Source organism: Pistacia vera, unplaced genomic scaffold (genome assembly GCF_008641045.1).
Source record: "Pistacia vera cultivar Batoury unplaced genomic scaffold, PisVer_v2 Contig57, whole genome shotgun sequence".
NCBI classification, from domain to species: Eukaryota; Viridiplantae; Streptophyta; class Magnoliopsida; order Sapindales; family Anacardiaceae; genus Pistacia; species Pistacia vera.
Genome location: NW_022196412.1, coordinates 608007 through 623958, shown reverse-complemented (window position 1 = coordinate 623958; position 15952 = coordinate 608007). Strand labels below are relative to the sequence as shown.

The 15952-nt window shown below is 38.5% G+C and overlaps 4 protein-coding genes across 4 annotated transcripts; 1 reads left to right on the top strand and 3 right to left on the bottom strand.

The window, feature by feature from the left end:
* The first annotated feature begins 5037 nt into the window (after window positions 1-5037).
* LOC116108794 (peroxidase 41-like) lies at window positions 5038-6129 on the top strand. The gene has a single exon (XM_031395024.1). It carries the CDS (start codon window positions 5134-5136, stop codon window positions 6127-6129), a length of 996 nt encoding a protein of 331 aa, XP_031250884.1. The 5' UTR covers window positions 5038-5133.
* A 1725-nt stretch (window positions 6130-7854) lies between these two features.
* Window positions 7855-9934, bottom strand: LOC116108822 (zinc finger protein GIS3-like). Its single transcript, XM_031395054.1, has one exon. The coding sequence runs from the start codon at window positions 9141-9143 to the stop codon at window positions 8505-8507; it is 639 nt and encodes a 212-aa protein (XP_031250914.1). The 5' UTR covers window positions 9144-9934; the 3' UTR covers window positions 7855-8504.
* Window positions 9935-10303: 369 nt separating this feature from the next.
* On the bottom strand, window positions 10304-12817 carry LOC116108821 (putative DNA glycosylase At3g47830). Its single transcript, XM_031395053.1, has 4 exons — window positions 12385-12817; window positions 12088-12288; window positions 10742-10798; window positions 10304-10676 (listed from the first exon to the last, which is right to left on the bottom strand). Exons 1-4 carry the CDS (start codon window positions 12766-12768, stop codon window positions 10437-10439), a joined length of 882 nt encoding a protein of 293 aa, XP_031250913.1. The 5' UTR covers window positions 12769-12817; the 3' UTR covers window positions 10304-10436.
* A 516-nt stretch (window positions 12818-13333) lies between these two features.
* LOC116108837 (U-box domain-containing protein 38-like) lies at window positions 13334-15262 on the bottom strand. The gene has a single exon (XM_031395070.1). The coding sequence runs from the start codon at window positions 15137-15139 to the stop codon at window positions 13544-13546; it is 1596 nt and encodes a 531-aa protein (XP_031250930.1). The 5' UTR covers window positions 15140-15262; the 3' UTR covers window positions 13334-13543.
* Window positions 15263-15952: the final 690 nt, after the last annotated feature.

Sequence of the window (15952 nt, the reverse complement as noted above, 5' to 3'; positions counted from 1 at the left end):
CACCGTTTGACGTGAGAGGTTAAAGTTACTGCCAAACAACGACACTTTGCCAAATCTAAAACCTGGTGAAGCTCCATCAGGTCGTTGAATTCATACAAGTGATCCTGCAGATCAGAATTTCCATCAAACGCCCACATGTCGGGCATTCTAAATCTTGACGAGAGAGGGGCGGCTAGTACTGCCGGAGAAAAGGGGGACGCTAACGTGACCTGCCCTTGTTCATTTTGCTGTGCTCTTAGCTGGTCTAGAGCTCACTGCAGCTCCTCAATCTGGTGTAGCGGAGCTATCTAGGGATTGCTTTCCCCCATGCGAGTTCGACCCTCATGGTTGAGGTTGAGAAAAGTCCAGAGGTCGGATTCCACTTCGCCTCGGCCGACAGTTCCGGCCGCTCTTGACACATGCTGGCTAAAGCCATGTAATGGTAATGAATAGTGCAGGGAATTTTCATGACCTCCGCTGTGGTATGAACTGCCCTGCGGAGTGTGGGAACCTCTCGCATGACTATGCTCAAGATTGTTTCTATGGCGGTGATGAGAATCGCCTAGCCCAGCACTTTTTTGGGGGTTTTCATGCGACGCGGCATGGGACGGCTTGAGCTGTGACCTTTCACCGAGTCTTAACGCCACAGGTATTCTATTCGGGACGTGGTCGATGTTCACCGGCCCTTTGGAGCCCTTAGGTCCATTTTTCGCCACTTGTTTACCCTTTTTTCGGCGCGCTACAGTGCTCGCAACGTGGGCTATCGCCCTCTGTTGCTCTTTCGTGCGACTACCTACAGGGTTTTTTGGTGGTTGCACCGCCTCATTTGATTCGGGTGGCATGCACCGGTTTCGGTTGACCGTTTGGAGAGTATTGTCGAACCTCTCCAAGTAGCTTCTGATGGCAGGGCCAAGTTGTGAACTTAAAGGGATATCCCCCACAACATTTTGCTGAACAGGAGGTGTCTCGGGAGAGGCGCCCTCCTGTGCTCGGGGGATCTCCCCAGCACCCTGATGGGTTTGCTCAGGTTTGAGTCGGCAAGCCATTTGCTGTTGTAGGACCAGTTAGTCAGAAATTCTCCTGATGAAGGACGAATACTAAATCAGGCCCTCCTTCTAGCGCCAAACTGTTGATGCGTGATTTTGACACCAACCAAATGCACGTGTGAAATGCTGAGCTGGCCCAGAAGACACGCGTGGATGAATGTATGAGTAACAATAATGGAGAACAGCGTTTAAAGTGGTTCAAATGCTAAGGAAGCAAATCCTACGTCCACTGATTTTGTATTAATGATAGTGGTCAGGTCGCGTTCAGCGGACTGACTTACGAATGATTATACAAGAGAGAGGATGCTATATTTTTTTTAGAGAGATTAGCTAATCCCTTAAATGAGAGAGGAGCTCTCAATTTATAGTGGGATGGATTACAGTTATCATTACTAAATCTGTGAGTTGGTGGGATTATCCGTGCAAATCCTTCTTTATGTCCTATTACCCACCTTCTAAGAGTGATTTGCGCGATTTGGTGCAGGGATTAGACACGTGGGATCGCTATAGGCCCTGACCAATCTGACGCGCACCCACTGCCCTGACAAGAGTATGCCGTCCCTGTCATTGCATGACGAGGATGCCTCTGACTGGCTACGAACCTATCTAAGCTCTAACTCTTCATGTTGATTGGGTCTTGCGTCAGCCCTACTTTTTCAGGCTTAACAAATGGCAAGATTACGAAGATGAAAATCCTGAAGTTAATGGTTTCAGGATTCAGTCTTCCTCTTCATCTTCATCTTCATCCTTTTCTTCATCTTCCTCTATGGCATCATCAGGATTTTGATCTTCGTAGTCCAGCCAATCCTACCATTGGTAAGGGGACACATCCATGCCCTGGCTAGCGAAATACTAACGCTGCATCTCGAACATTACTCGCATTTGATTTCCCATTTAGTCTTGGCATTTCTCCATGGACTTCATGCTTGCTTGTAGTTGTTGCAGTTGCTTTTTTGTTGTGGTTGTGGCTGCCGTTGATGTCGATTTTCTTGAATTAGAGCTTGTTGAAAAATTTGTCGTTCAGAAATGGAGCTGGATGAAATTGAACTTCATCATCTGAACTATCAACCCTTGCTTTTTTGCATAGAGTAGTGATGAGATAGGGAAAAGGGTAACTTGCTTGAGCAGGTCTTACTGCATGCTTGATGTTGTCCATTATAATATGCCCCACGTTCATTTTCTTTTTAGTGTAAATGGTGTAAATCAGGACTGCCCTTGCATAGTCAACAGTGTTGTATAATGCACGTTCATTTTCTTTTTAGTGTAAATGATGAGATTCTAGGCCGAAATGGTTCTTTAGTTGTGCAAGAATTTCCATTGAAGAATTAAGAAGCCTAAGTTTTACAAGGTATGCACCAATCGGCCTAATCACGCAAAGAAATTCACAAGCTTGTCTATGGAGTACTAAAGGTCCAAGACATTTCTGAAGGCCTTTAACCGTGGGTATCAAGTGTGGAGAGGTTTATTTGGCCCAAGCCCAATAAATGAATGTCATTTGATCCAATGGATGGGTGTTAATCAAGTTAATTAGTTGTTAGAGACATAAATCTTAAAATTAAGAGAGTAATTGTACTATTGCATTAAATGGATATGGCTTATGTTTTGAATTTGTGGTGGGGAAATAAAGCCCTTAAATGATGTGTAATATTTTGTAATATTTGCAATATCTTGTAAAGGGCAATTCCTTTTATTTGTAATGCCTATAAAAAGCAACTCTCCCACTTTTGTAATGTTAGAGTGAATGAATATGATGAATGGTATTTCAATGGGAGTTGAATCTTCTTGTATTTCCTTTATCTAAGTTTCTACCTAAGCTTGGTGGTGGATTAATTCAAGCCGGTGGAGTCTCCTTTAAGCTTGAATGTTCCTTGGCAATATATCCTAGTAACTTACTTGCATTTTGGTTCCCAGTTTCCTATTCTCGGTTTTGGTTTATGTGTGTGAAATCTTTGCCTCAATTTATGAAGTGTCTTGATTGGTTGATCTTAGGGATTGTTAGCATGTTAGGATTGATGATTTAAGGTGTTAAAAGAGATTGAAAGTGCTTGATTTTGTCTTGGCCGAATTTGTGTTGGTTAAAGCTTGTGTGTTTTTTGTGCTAGATTGTTGTGTGTTTGGAAGGAATGAGAATTGGAAACATGATTTCATATCAGAAAGTGGCGTAAATCAAGACTGCCCTTGCAGCGCAACATTGCTGTATGTCGCACGTTCATTTTCTTTTTAGCGTAAATGGCGTAAATCAGGACTGCCCTTACAGCGTCAACAGTGCTGTAATGGGTATCAAGGATCAATCTGGCACATACAAAGTATTACCAGATTCTTGTTTCACTCTTCAAGGAGCCTCCAGAAACTTTCCTAGAAGTTCCTGGCTTGGCTATTGTTCGGAGAATTTCATCAAAATTGAATTTTGTAAATATTCTCTATAGTCACCGCGCTTCACCGCTCTCAAACCATAAAATTCATTAATCACTGGGGCGGTTCCTTATAAACTTTTCCATTCTTGCTTTCGGGAAAGTTGACTTAATTTCACAAAGGAACCAGAGCATTTGGCAATAGCCTTTTGAAGGTACTAAAGTGTCAAACTTGGGGATGTCGCCTGAGTATCTGAGACGTTTGCCGCAGGATTTGAGACTTCGAACTGGCAGAGCGGTCTCAAGTTCCGTAAGGCATTGCTGTAAGCTAGGGTTACACCTATTCCCAAAGCGACACCCTCATAGGAGAATAAGAAATTGGTGACGATCGATGACATTTGGGTGTTAGGAGAATAAGAAATTGGTGAGGATGGACGACAATGCATATTGGGTTTTAGATGTGGTTGTTGTTTTTGTTGTTGTGGAGGTTGTAGATGTGGCGTTTTATGCGGTAGTAGTGGTGGTGGTTGATTTTGTGGAGGCCGAGACAAAACCGATGAGATCCATGGAGCAACTCTTAGATAGCAAGCACTAGCTTCCGGTGGGACTTCATAAAAAGATAACATTGAAGAGAATGAAACACACGTAGTGGTCATTGTAGTGGAGAATTTTAAGGCGTGCAGTGTCGAGGTCAGGGCACAGAGAGAAAATTTGCGGTGGGGTATTCGGGGCGGTGGGATGGGGAGGAAAGATAGAAGAAGGGGTATAAAAGGGAGATTGGGAATTTTTAGGGTTTACAGTTTAAAAATCTATTTTTTCTTTTATTTACTAAACTGATTTTTAATTAAAAAAAAAAAAACTGAATTTATTTTTCTATACTTTTCCAGTTAAATAATAAATGAAGTCTTTTCGGAACTTGGAAATCAAGAATGGTTTATACAATAAATGTTTATTGGTGATAACTGATAATTAGTTTTAAACAAATTTTTTGTACTTTATAAACTTTGACTTTTGAATTTTTTTTTGCTTTTTAAATGTTACGGTTTATATATGTCTGGTAAATTCAATTACATTGTTATAAATATGATGACTAAAAAATCACCATTAGGTGGTTTAGTAATCAATTAGAACTTTTGGGTGTATTAATCAAAAGATCTTGAGTTCTATTCACATGGATTACTAATAGAGGTGACCATTGAAATGATTTACCTGACTCTCAATTTAAGAGTCGTAAGAGATTAGTTGAGGTACGTACAAATTGATCCGAACATCCCGTGACAATATATATATGATGACAAATTAACATATTTTATCTCATAAAATAATTTTATAATAAACTACAATAATTATGCTTTATCCTTAATTTAGTTAATCAAGATATTAATAAAAATGAATTTTACGATTTTTCTGACATTGACTTATTAGAAGAAAAATTCATAGCAGATTATATAAGGTTGACCAGTATTACAGATTTACAGTTACCAAATTGTGAGGATGAAATTTAGTATGTGTTAATCAGGTAATAAATCCAGTCCTTGGGAAGACCATGTCCATGGATTAAGACCATTCAAACCATCAATGGATTCAAAAACCATTCTCCTAAAACCCCTCTCAGCCATATGACTTATAGCCTCTTACCTTCACCACCCGTCTCCATCTTCATGACTCCATTTCTGCTTTGATTTTTTAGGAAGTCTGAGAAGGAAGGAAGGAGCAAGTCTCAGCTTCCTCTCAGACTCGTTATTGTCACTACAGCCATGACTTTAATTTACCAACATGTTCTTCTCATTCTCTTCGTTTCAATAATTCCCTTTTCTCAATCCGTCCCTCTCAATCCTGACTACTACAAAACATCATGCCCTGATTTTGATCGCATTGTCCGCGAAGAAGTTCACGAAAAGCAATCAAAATTCGTAACCACCGCAGCCGGCACCCTCCGCCTCTTCTTCCACGACTGCATGACCGGAGGCTGCGACGCTTCTATTCTTATCGGCTCAAGTTCCGACAACAAGGCCGAGAAGGATCACGAAGACAACATTTCCCTCCCCGGGGACGGCTTTGAAATCATCTCTAGAATCAAGAACGCCTTGGAGCTTTCCTGCCCCGGAGTCGTCTCCTGTGCGGATATTCTCGCCGCCTCCACACGTAACCTTGTCGTGATGGTGGGAGGACCCCATTACCCCGTCCAGCTCGGACGCAAAGACGGCTTGATTTCGCAAGCCACCCGCGTCACCGGAAGTCTTCCCAGTACTGAAATGAATGGGGATCAAATGATTAAATATTTTGGCGACAGGGGCTTCAGCATTCAAGAAATGGTGGCTTTGTTGGGCTCACACACCATTGGTTTCTCAAACTGCAAGCAATTCAGTAAAAGGCTCTTTAATTACTCCGCCGAAACCCCAACCGATCCGGGACTAAAGCCTGCCTACGCAGAAGCACTAAAAAATTTGTGTGCGAATCCAGCGACGAACGTGACAATGTCAGCTTTTAATGATGTTAAGACTCCAGGAAAGTTTGATAACCAGTATTACAAGAATTTGCCAAAGGGTTTGGGGCTTTTGGCGACTGATAATGTACTTGTTACGGACCCAAGAACAAGGCCTATTGTGGAAATGTATGCAGCAAATGAGACGGCGTTCTATAAGGATTTCGCAGATGCGATGGTGAAGATGAGTAATTTTGAGGTGAAGACTGACGGAGACCCAGGAGGCGAGGTGAGGCGCCGATGCGATGCTCCTAACTCGGTGGCTTAAGAGGTGTTGGTGATGAGAAACAGAAGGATGTTTGGATGATTTGTTTTTGTTCTCCTTGAATTCATGAAATGATATGGTGAGAAGGGGGATGATTTGTTTCTGATTATACATAATATTTGTTGATTTATTTTAGTTTACTAAATATACTAGAATAACGAAGGAGAAAGATGTTTTTGTTTCATTGATCTTGTTGACATGGGTTGCACACTGTAAATGCTTTAGCATCTCACTCGGCAGTGGCCCGCCATGGTAGGAATTCAAATATTCAATTGAGAAAAGGGAATATCTATTAATAAATTATAATATAATAATTTGATTGATCACAGTAAAATTTCTTCTAATCATTTGATTTTACTTGAATGAAGAGAAAAAATATGGTCTGTGTAATCATTTTAAATGCAATAGGTTTAGTTGAATTTATGAAGGGTGGACTCAAACTCTTGTGGTAGACATGACATGATATTTGACATAGTTGATATATTGTTATTTAAATTTTTGTCTTAATATCTAACAAACCTAAGGAGAATTAATGTCAAATTCAACATTTTTGTCTTGATAAATTTTAATACTTTTGATTTTAAGAAAAGGCCATGCCACCAAAATACATATTTTATAAATAAAAAAAAAAAATTTCTATTATTAATCATATTAAAACTTTCATTATTTAATATAATTAAAATAAAAAGTTATAAAATTTTAAAAGTTGAAAACTAGTCTATAGTTGGTAGGGGTGAAAATCGAGCCGAACCACTCGCGAGCTGCTTGAGCTCGGCTTGGCTTTGGCTCGAATTCAACTTGGCATTAGTTAAGTCGAGTTCGAGTTAGAGTAGCTTGAATAATCCTACGAGTTGAGTTTGATCATTGTACAAAAAACTAGATTAAGCTCGAAAAGTTTGATTAAAACTCGATTTAGCATGAAAAGCTCAATTAAAACTTGATTAATTGAGCTCGAATTCGAACCCGACTTTTAGGTACCAAGTTTGAGTTCGAACTCGATTCATCAAGCTCAACCAGGCTCGAGTTCAAACTCAAACTTGGTAATGTAGCAACTAAATCGAGTTCCGAGTACTCAAATACTCAACTCGACCCGGCTCAATTTCACCCCCAATCGCTATTTGCTAATTGCCGACTAATTCAAACTCTGTTTACCCGTTACAAAAAAACGGCAAAGTATTTGACAACATTATCAGCACGGTTGCATAGATTGCTTAAGGACAAGTGCATCAATGCCCATGGTCTCTACCCACTTGTCGTCAAAGAATTCATCAACAATAGCTGTCGACCTTCACGGACGACTCTGTCAGCCAGTTTTCCATTTTTCTATTTTTAATTTTTTGAGAGTTTATTTTATATATCTTAATAAATAAATAAATAAATAAACTTATAATTCAAGTTTTTTTGGGGTATTTTTGTAATTAGTTCTCCAAGAACATCTTTTCAAATCTAAATGCTGTTTTTGAGGATTTTCAATAAAATAGATTATGCAACAATCTACTTTTTCGATAATCACTTTTGAAATGTGTTTGTCAAACACATTTCAAAGTAATAGCTTGTGGAACAAGTGATTATAGGAGAAGTTAAGGAATCTCAAACTCACCCCCAAGGTTGCTTTGATTCATATCAGAAAGTTTAGAAGCGTATGACAATTTGTTATTTAATTCAATGGTAAACAGAAACATAGATTAAATTGGCACAGACTACAGCAAGTGATATTCATTTTCAGCGAAGAATAATCTGATCCAACAAGTATTTACAATCCAATCCAGGACGCAATTCCGATTATGTGCAAATAACTCTACCTTATATCATGTTTGCTTGATGGGTCACTTTATTAATAAAACAGAAGTTGTAGCATTCTTTAATGAGTTGATCAACCTTGATACGACTCCCTGTTGAAAGCAAAACGCAATGAGAGACAATAAAAGGGGATCATCTTCTTCTTTTCCTTTTATCTACATTGCTCCTTACACAATAAAAGGGGAACTAAAGTTTAAAGTTGGGCCTAATATTATCTGGATAGGAAAATCTGTTTAAACATAAGAGAAAAAGATCATCAAATACCAACATCCAATCCTAATTTTATTACAATGGCACACGCAATGTTCTTTTTCATCAATTATAAAGCGCAGCTACAACAAAAATCAACTCTATCTACAATAAAACCAAAGCATTCCTGACCATGGACTGAAACTCAGAATGAATAAGAAAAGTAAAAAGCTAATGAAAAAGAGTTTTCTTTTTCGGCTTTCATCAGCAATTTGACCTTTGTCTCAATATACTGCATCTAAGTTCCGTGCCACCCCAATACAACTTACCATAATAATAATATAATGAATAATTTTAAAATACAAAGCACAACAGAGGATGAGCATACTTTACACTTTCTGGCTCTGGCACCCAGTTTCAGAGAAGCTGTAGATATCTGGTTGTGGTGCAAGACCTAACTGATGATAAAGACTTCCAGAGTCTTTCGAAATATAAAACGGAGATGGCTTGATGACGACAGGTCTGCCACTAGTGTTCTCTGCAAATGGATTATGAGAAGCAAGACTAACAGATTTGGTGTTATGAGTTATATGACTTGAATCACAACTATAGATTTGACTCTGACCTAAGGGTTTGAGGCTAACCACAGACTCCTTGTAGAGTGTGAATTCCGGTAGACAAAAAGAAAAAGAATCAAACCATGGCAAAGAAGGATAATTAACACTACAGGTGTCCTTTTCTTGAAGTTGCAATCTTCTCTTCTTCAGCCTCTCCTTCTTATGGGCATTTTGGTGACCCCCCAATGCTTGTGCATTCATAAACTCCTTAAGGCAAAATCTACATTCATACTTCTTGCACTCCAGTTGAGATATAGAACTTTTCTCTTTAACTCTCCTCTCAATCTTAGATAAAATTTTGTATGAAGACTTAACATTTCCATTCCTCTCCTCAGATAGCTTATGACCTTTCCTACCTGTGGTGTAGAGGTCTACCTTAAAGCCAAATAATTTTAGTTGATTCTCCTCCATGTGAATTTCACAATGAAGCTATCAATCAAGGACTTACAGGAAAAGAGACTAGAGGCAAGGCAGTCTAGTTCTATGGTTGTTCCTATTCTCTCAAATGAGAAGTCTAAGATACCTCATATATCTTTGGTTTATTTTCCACTTTATAAAACACTGACTTGATTGGTTAACGAAAATGACGACCAACCAGAAGATATTTTACAGGTAAGAACAAAAAGGGCATCTAGAATCATCAAAAGGAAAAGAGGAAAAGATGATTGGATCAATGAGCCATCAAGCACCAGCAAATTATAGGAATATATTTTAACAAATTGCAAGGATATGCATCAAATTTTCTAAATCAAACAGAAATATTTTATTTCTAAAAATCTAGGCCTATGAGCAACTTGGTACTAGTAAATACAATTACAATACCATTGGAACATTTTAAGGTACATGTATGATAAATAAAGATGATGACAGTAAGAAAATCCAAGGTAACCCCAAAGTCAAAAGAAGATGGGTGTGCTAGGTAGGACAGCAATAACTTTCAAACTAATTCCCCACTACATACTTAACTATAATATTTTCCTCAGAATTGTGACTAATCAGCTCCTAGCTGAACATCCACATAACAGTTCCTCCAACCTTATACTAATGAAATAGCTGCAATTGGACTAAAAGAAGTAAAGGAATAATATTATAAGATATTATGATTTCAGCACCTACTAATAGTAATAGAGGGTAGAGAAAAGATCTGAGTATATTGTTTACAACCATGCAAACGCAATACTTTATACCCATAAGCATCTATTTACAGCAATGTTTAGCAGTAGCTACTATTATTGAATGACTTGTGAAAATTTTGTCAGATTGTGAAACATTATTATTTTGAAGCTTTGATGATATCTAGAAACTATTGAATTTTGAGGGAATATCTAGAAACTATTGAATTTTGAGGGAATATCTAGAAACTATTCCCTCATCTCTGATTAACCTGACTTTCTTTCATCTTTCTTTAAATTATTCATTGCTTCAGAGGAAAAAAGATAGGCAGCAAGTTCAAGAGCTGCAAAGTCACCTAAATGTTGAATCTCATGCAAAATCTGGAAAGGTCTACAATAAGGGGCTAGAATTGTGTGCTGTTTATCATAAATTTAAACTCACTTAAATGATACCATATATTCACAAATAATCATGAACAACTTCATTATAGATCCTCACTTTGAGTCACCTGTATAATCTTTCGGGTACATGAAGAAAAAAAAGGGGAGAACCAAGACTGTTAGATTCAGATCCAATAACTCAGGTTGTCAGTTATCTCATGTCAGAGTTCTTACAGTAATTCCATAGAGGACATGGATTATCTTGAGATTCCTTTCTTTTCTGGTTACCTCCTTTCTTTATGCAATTACGACATTTCTTACCATGTGTGTAAAGAAGACAATTCAGATCAAATTTAAGTTCATTTGGGATCCGTTGATTGAGATGAAGGTAAGTCTTATTCCTGTCTGCCATAGCTGGGATCCAACCCATTGCCTTTGAAATCTCAAAAACCTGATAAGCCAGAGATATGTGAGTAACATTATGAGGTGAAATTAGTTTGAAATTTAAATACTCACATGCGTGTCCACCGGAAAATCATCTTGCTCAAGATGGAACATTAATACGCACGCCACCTGTCATGAATTTAACAATTATCAAGCGTATAAGCAATGGATATAACTTCATATTGGTGAAAATATTATATAAGTGAAAAAACAAAAAAAAAAAAAAAGGATATTGAATATCATGACACACACAAGACTGAAATAATGTTGAACAGATAGTCAGATTATCTCAACATAATAAATGAAACCTTTGTCTTTGGCCAATTTTAGTTCTGAAACAGTCCTCTAATTGGCCAAACATGATCTTTATAGTGAGCCCAAATGACTATATTTTTTTAGCTCTGATGATCAATTTACCTCCAAAAGTGAAGAAAATGTTGTTTAAATAGTTTAAATAGATTGTAACCTTCATTTTTAAGGTTTACATAACAAGCCAACATTCCCATTCAAATAAATAACTACAAAAGGGACATCATGTTTAAAAACAATCAGTAGATTGTGCCTGTTACTATACAATTATGACCACAGCCTTGTCTAAAGATATATGGCGGAGCACCAGAACAAGGAAGATGTTACTATTTTATTGACACTGTTTCCCTATAACCAAGCATGTTTGCCTGAAGTCAGATCAATTTGGAATCACTGTCATTCTTTGTAACACCAGCTGTAGGGAGAGGGAAAAGGAACAAGAATAATTGAGTTATTGTAACATACAGCCATATGCAGTGATCACAAATTTTTCCAATTACACGTAGCACAAATTTGATTGGCATTCCAAACGAAAGAAAAATTGAGATTTCAGTTGGGACTTTCTGTAAAACAATTCATAGATAGATACCTATCGCTAAAATTCAGTATCACAAAAGTTAGTTAATTATAAATGAATTTTTCTGCCCACCCAGGCCACCCAGTTTGATATTATGCCAAAATGCAGCAAAACTAGGACAACATACAAATGAATGATCAATATCAAACAATGTAATAGCAAGGAACACCTCACAAACTTTAAACTACAAATGTCTGAAAAACAAGGTACTAGTAACATTAACCATTTTCCGCAGTTCAGCTATCCCAATAACGGGTTAACTAAATACAAACTACTCCATAAAAGTATATCTACATACGTAGGATACAATTTTCAGACTGCTAAATTGCTGTGAAAATATGAAATAGAGAATTAGTAATCCAAGGAAAACATATATTCAAGCAAGTGCTATTAAGGAGGGTAAAAGTAACCAAATTTTACTACTTTATTTTCAATTGGGAAGTGCATATGTTGATTACAAAACACAAGCAAAATAAAAACCATCAATAAGGAATAGAGGTACAATGTTTCTTCAGGTGAAAAAAAAAGTTACCGTTTTGGGACCAATTCCTTTGAAACGAGAGAGCTCAGCCTTAATTTCATCAATTGATAAATCTCTCAAGTATTCCAAGCATAATTTGCCTTTACTCTGATGCAAGCAACTCAAAATATTCTTTATACAAGAGGCCTTTGTCGGGGCTAAACCTCCACATCTTATAGCGTTCTCTATACATTTTTGTTCAGCAGCCAGAACCTTAAACAAACATATAACTAACACATTCACAAAATAATGCAACCCATTAAATCCCAAGACACACACAAAAGAAAGAATAAAAAATAGAAAACTCACATCCTCCCAAGTGGGAAATTCGGACTTGAGAGAAGCAAAAGCTTTGAGAGAATTAACTTCAGTAGTGTTTTGCGACAGCAGAGTTTTGACCAAACCATCTAAGACACTCTCATCCAATCCATCATCATCCAACGGCTCTGATTTAACACCATCACTGAAAGGATCAGACTCGGCAGTGGGCTTACGATTGAGTCTCTGGTTGCGGTACTTGACAAATTCTTGAGGGAAACCGTGGAGAGCCAAGAGGTCGTCTCTAATGGCTCGGCATTCTTCTGGAGTGGGTCGGGTGTGGGTCGGGTAGGGTTCTTGTTTGGTCTGGGCTTCGCCTTCCACTGAGGAAGAGTGTTGAAGCTGGAGACGCTTTCTTTTGTGGGATTTCTGCATGTTATTATGTGAGCTTTGATTGTGGATCTGGTATAAAAATTGGTGCGGCGACGATCCGAGTAAAAAACGGCGTTTCTTTTAACTGTACAATTAAGATATATATAATAAAGAAATTTAAACAATTAAATCAAGATTATCTTTTATTAATCTTATGTAATATGAAATATGAGAGAATTTACATATTAAATTTGGATTCTAGTGGATCCGTAAATTCAAAGTTTTTTTTTTTTTTTTTTAAATTGTTATTGAAAATAATGTGTTAATAAGTAAAAGACCAGAATAGGCGTATGCTATTCAGTTGAAAAGAATGCAACTAGAATTAGAGGCCAGGGACTTTGTCAGCAACCACACAAAACTAGAAGTCCATTGTAAACCAAACGGCTAGGTCCACTACCTTCTTCTTTAATAAAATCCACCCTTCCCAGTCTTCCTTTACCAATCCAATCCAGTCGAATTTGGAAGAACACAGCACCAACAATACTAGAAACATAACCGACAAAATAATAACTTGAATTTGATCATCTGAAATGTTCAATTTATGTTTATGTACACGTACAAGAATACAAACCCTTGAAAACCTCAACTTCAATTCAAAATACAATTAATCATTGAAAATAACAAAAACTAATTATTAACAACTAACATTCTAAAAACATCCTCCACCAATAATTACACCCCCAACACAGAAACGTTTCTTCCCGCTCTCACTCACTCCCGACTCACTACCTTCCACAGTTACAACCTACAAAGAACCCAAAAATAAATATGGTAATAATCAAAAATTAGTTGAGTTGGAACCATGCAAATTCACTCCAACTCGGAACCGACTTTGACTCATCCCACCCGACTCTAACATTCCCTCCCAATCCACATCCTCCTCCTCCTCTCTTCCCTTCAACATCTGCAATATCCTCTTAGCTTTTTCTCTTGCTCTCTGGCTACCTCTTTCTTCTACCTCTCTCAACACCTCTGCAGTTCTCGCTTCTTTAGCCAACCCTTTGAACCTCATGTTTCCATGAGCCAATGCAAACAACGCCGCCACACAATTCTCCCGAGTCGCCTCCGAGTCCAACGCACTCTCTCTCAGCATACTCACCAATATCGACACTCCATTCGCGTCCAATATCGCAGACCTACCCTCATTACACGCAGCCAAGTTGCATAATATCAACAACATTCGACTCACCGAGTCACCCGACCTCACCATAGTCATCAACGTTGGCACCGCGTTGAGTTTCACGAGTTTGACCCGGTTACTTTGAATCAAGGTTAAATGATACAGCGCCAGTGCCGAGTCATGCCGAGTCCGCTCACTCCCCGCGCGAAGCGCGTGCATTAACGGCTGCAACGCGCCTAACACACCAATAGCCATCTTGTTCTCATCGTCCAAAGCTAAACTAAACAACGCACCCGCCGCGTGCTCCTGTGACTCATCAGAACCTGATTTTAACACATCAATCAAAAGGGGAACAATTCCTGACCGTACGATGATAACTTTATTAGGCTTCTCGAGAGAAATATTCACAAGGGAAGCGATAGCGTTTGTCTGTACAACCGAGTACCTCGAAGCGATCAACGGCTTCAGAGCCGAGAGCACAGCTGGCGTGCACAAACTAACCCTAATATCTTCCTTAGCTCTAGTCAGCTTCCGTAACGTGATCACTCCTTCCTCTTGCAAAACGATGTCGTTGCTTCGCATCTTCCGCAGTAGCTCTTCTTCCTCGGGCGATGATGTCAGCGGGGCGTCTGTGATTTCAGCTGAGGAAGACGATGACGTGGAGTAAGAGCAGCAAGCCGGCCGTGTCGTGAGAGGTAACGGAGTGAATGGACTCGACGGGGCCACGACCACCGATTCTTCCGATGAGCTCGAGTAGAAATGATTGACTCGGTGGTTCAACTCGGTCGCCGCGTGAGAGAATATAACCGGCGGATTCTCCGCTACTCCTTTTAACAACTCCCTCTCCGAAAATCTTATACCCGGAGCCGATTTCGTTGACGATGACCCCGGTCTATCCGACGACTTCATTATCGAGCGGACGATGTTATCAATGGAATTATAATCGGGTACGGGCGGATGTTCGGACCGGGAACTATCGCACCATTTGAGAATGGTTTGTTTCATAGCTAAATTGGGAATAACAGCAGTGAAATCGGGCGTAGACCCGTCTTCTAAATCGGGTGTAAACCCAAGATCCCGACAGACTTGAACGGAAACACGTTCGAACGTTTGACCGGAAGAAACCACAACAGGGTCAAACATTAACGAGCCGGAAACCGGACAGATGAACTCTTTAGGAGGTGGTTTGGGAGCTGAACTAGAACGATGATAGAAGGAGATTTTCCATCTAGGGTGCCTGCCATTTCCACCCATGGTGTTTGAAAGCTAAAGCAAAATTAAAGAAACAAAAGGAAATAAATAAATAAAAATAAAGAGCGGAATATGTTGGGCTTTATACTTAATGAGGAAGTAGGAGAAGACTTGGTCCGCCTCTCTGGGACTGGGTGTTGAGGTGGTCGTGGTGGTGAGATTGTAAGAGATTTGACTAGTTAATGTTAAAGGCTGAGGTTAGTGAAAGCTAGGTTACGCTGTTAGAAGTTTAACCTGGAAGTGTGAAGATATTTACCGAAAATGCCACTTGAGTTCATTTAATTTTAGTCAATGTAATTTGGCTTGTTTGGTTAGTTTACTCGTTTTGGTTTACAATTACAAGATTGACTGGTCTGTCTGGTCATGTGGGATGAAACGTTGTTTATCTTGGTTTCGACTATTTCAATCAAATCATAACATAAAGTTAATGTATATGAATGATATGAATGAAGTGATTTTGATAGAAAAATAAAATCAACTGATTCTTGTCCTCCTCGATTGACACAAGTATTGCCCTACTTTTGACCTTGGAATTTTATTTGTTGATCTAGGTCTTAAATTAAGGGGTTGTTTGATTCAGGAATATTAGATTACTGTGAATGTCGGATTACTGAAAAGATAGATTACCTTAAAAGATTACTGAGAATCTTTAAAAAAACATGTTTGGTTAGTTGGTAGGTATGTTATATTAATATGGTTGGTTATGGAGAATAAATTGGTGGGTATATTATTTAAATTACTAAATTATCCCTTTTACAAATATTAATATAATATTATTTTTATTATTAATTTTTGAATAATTTCTTTTAACCTCCA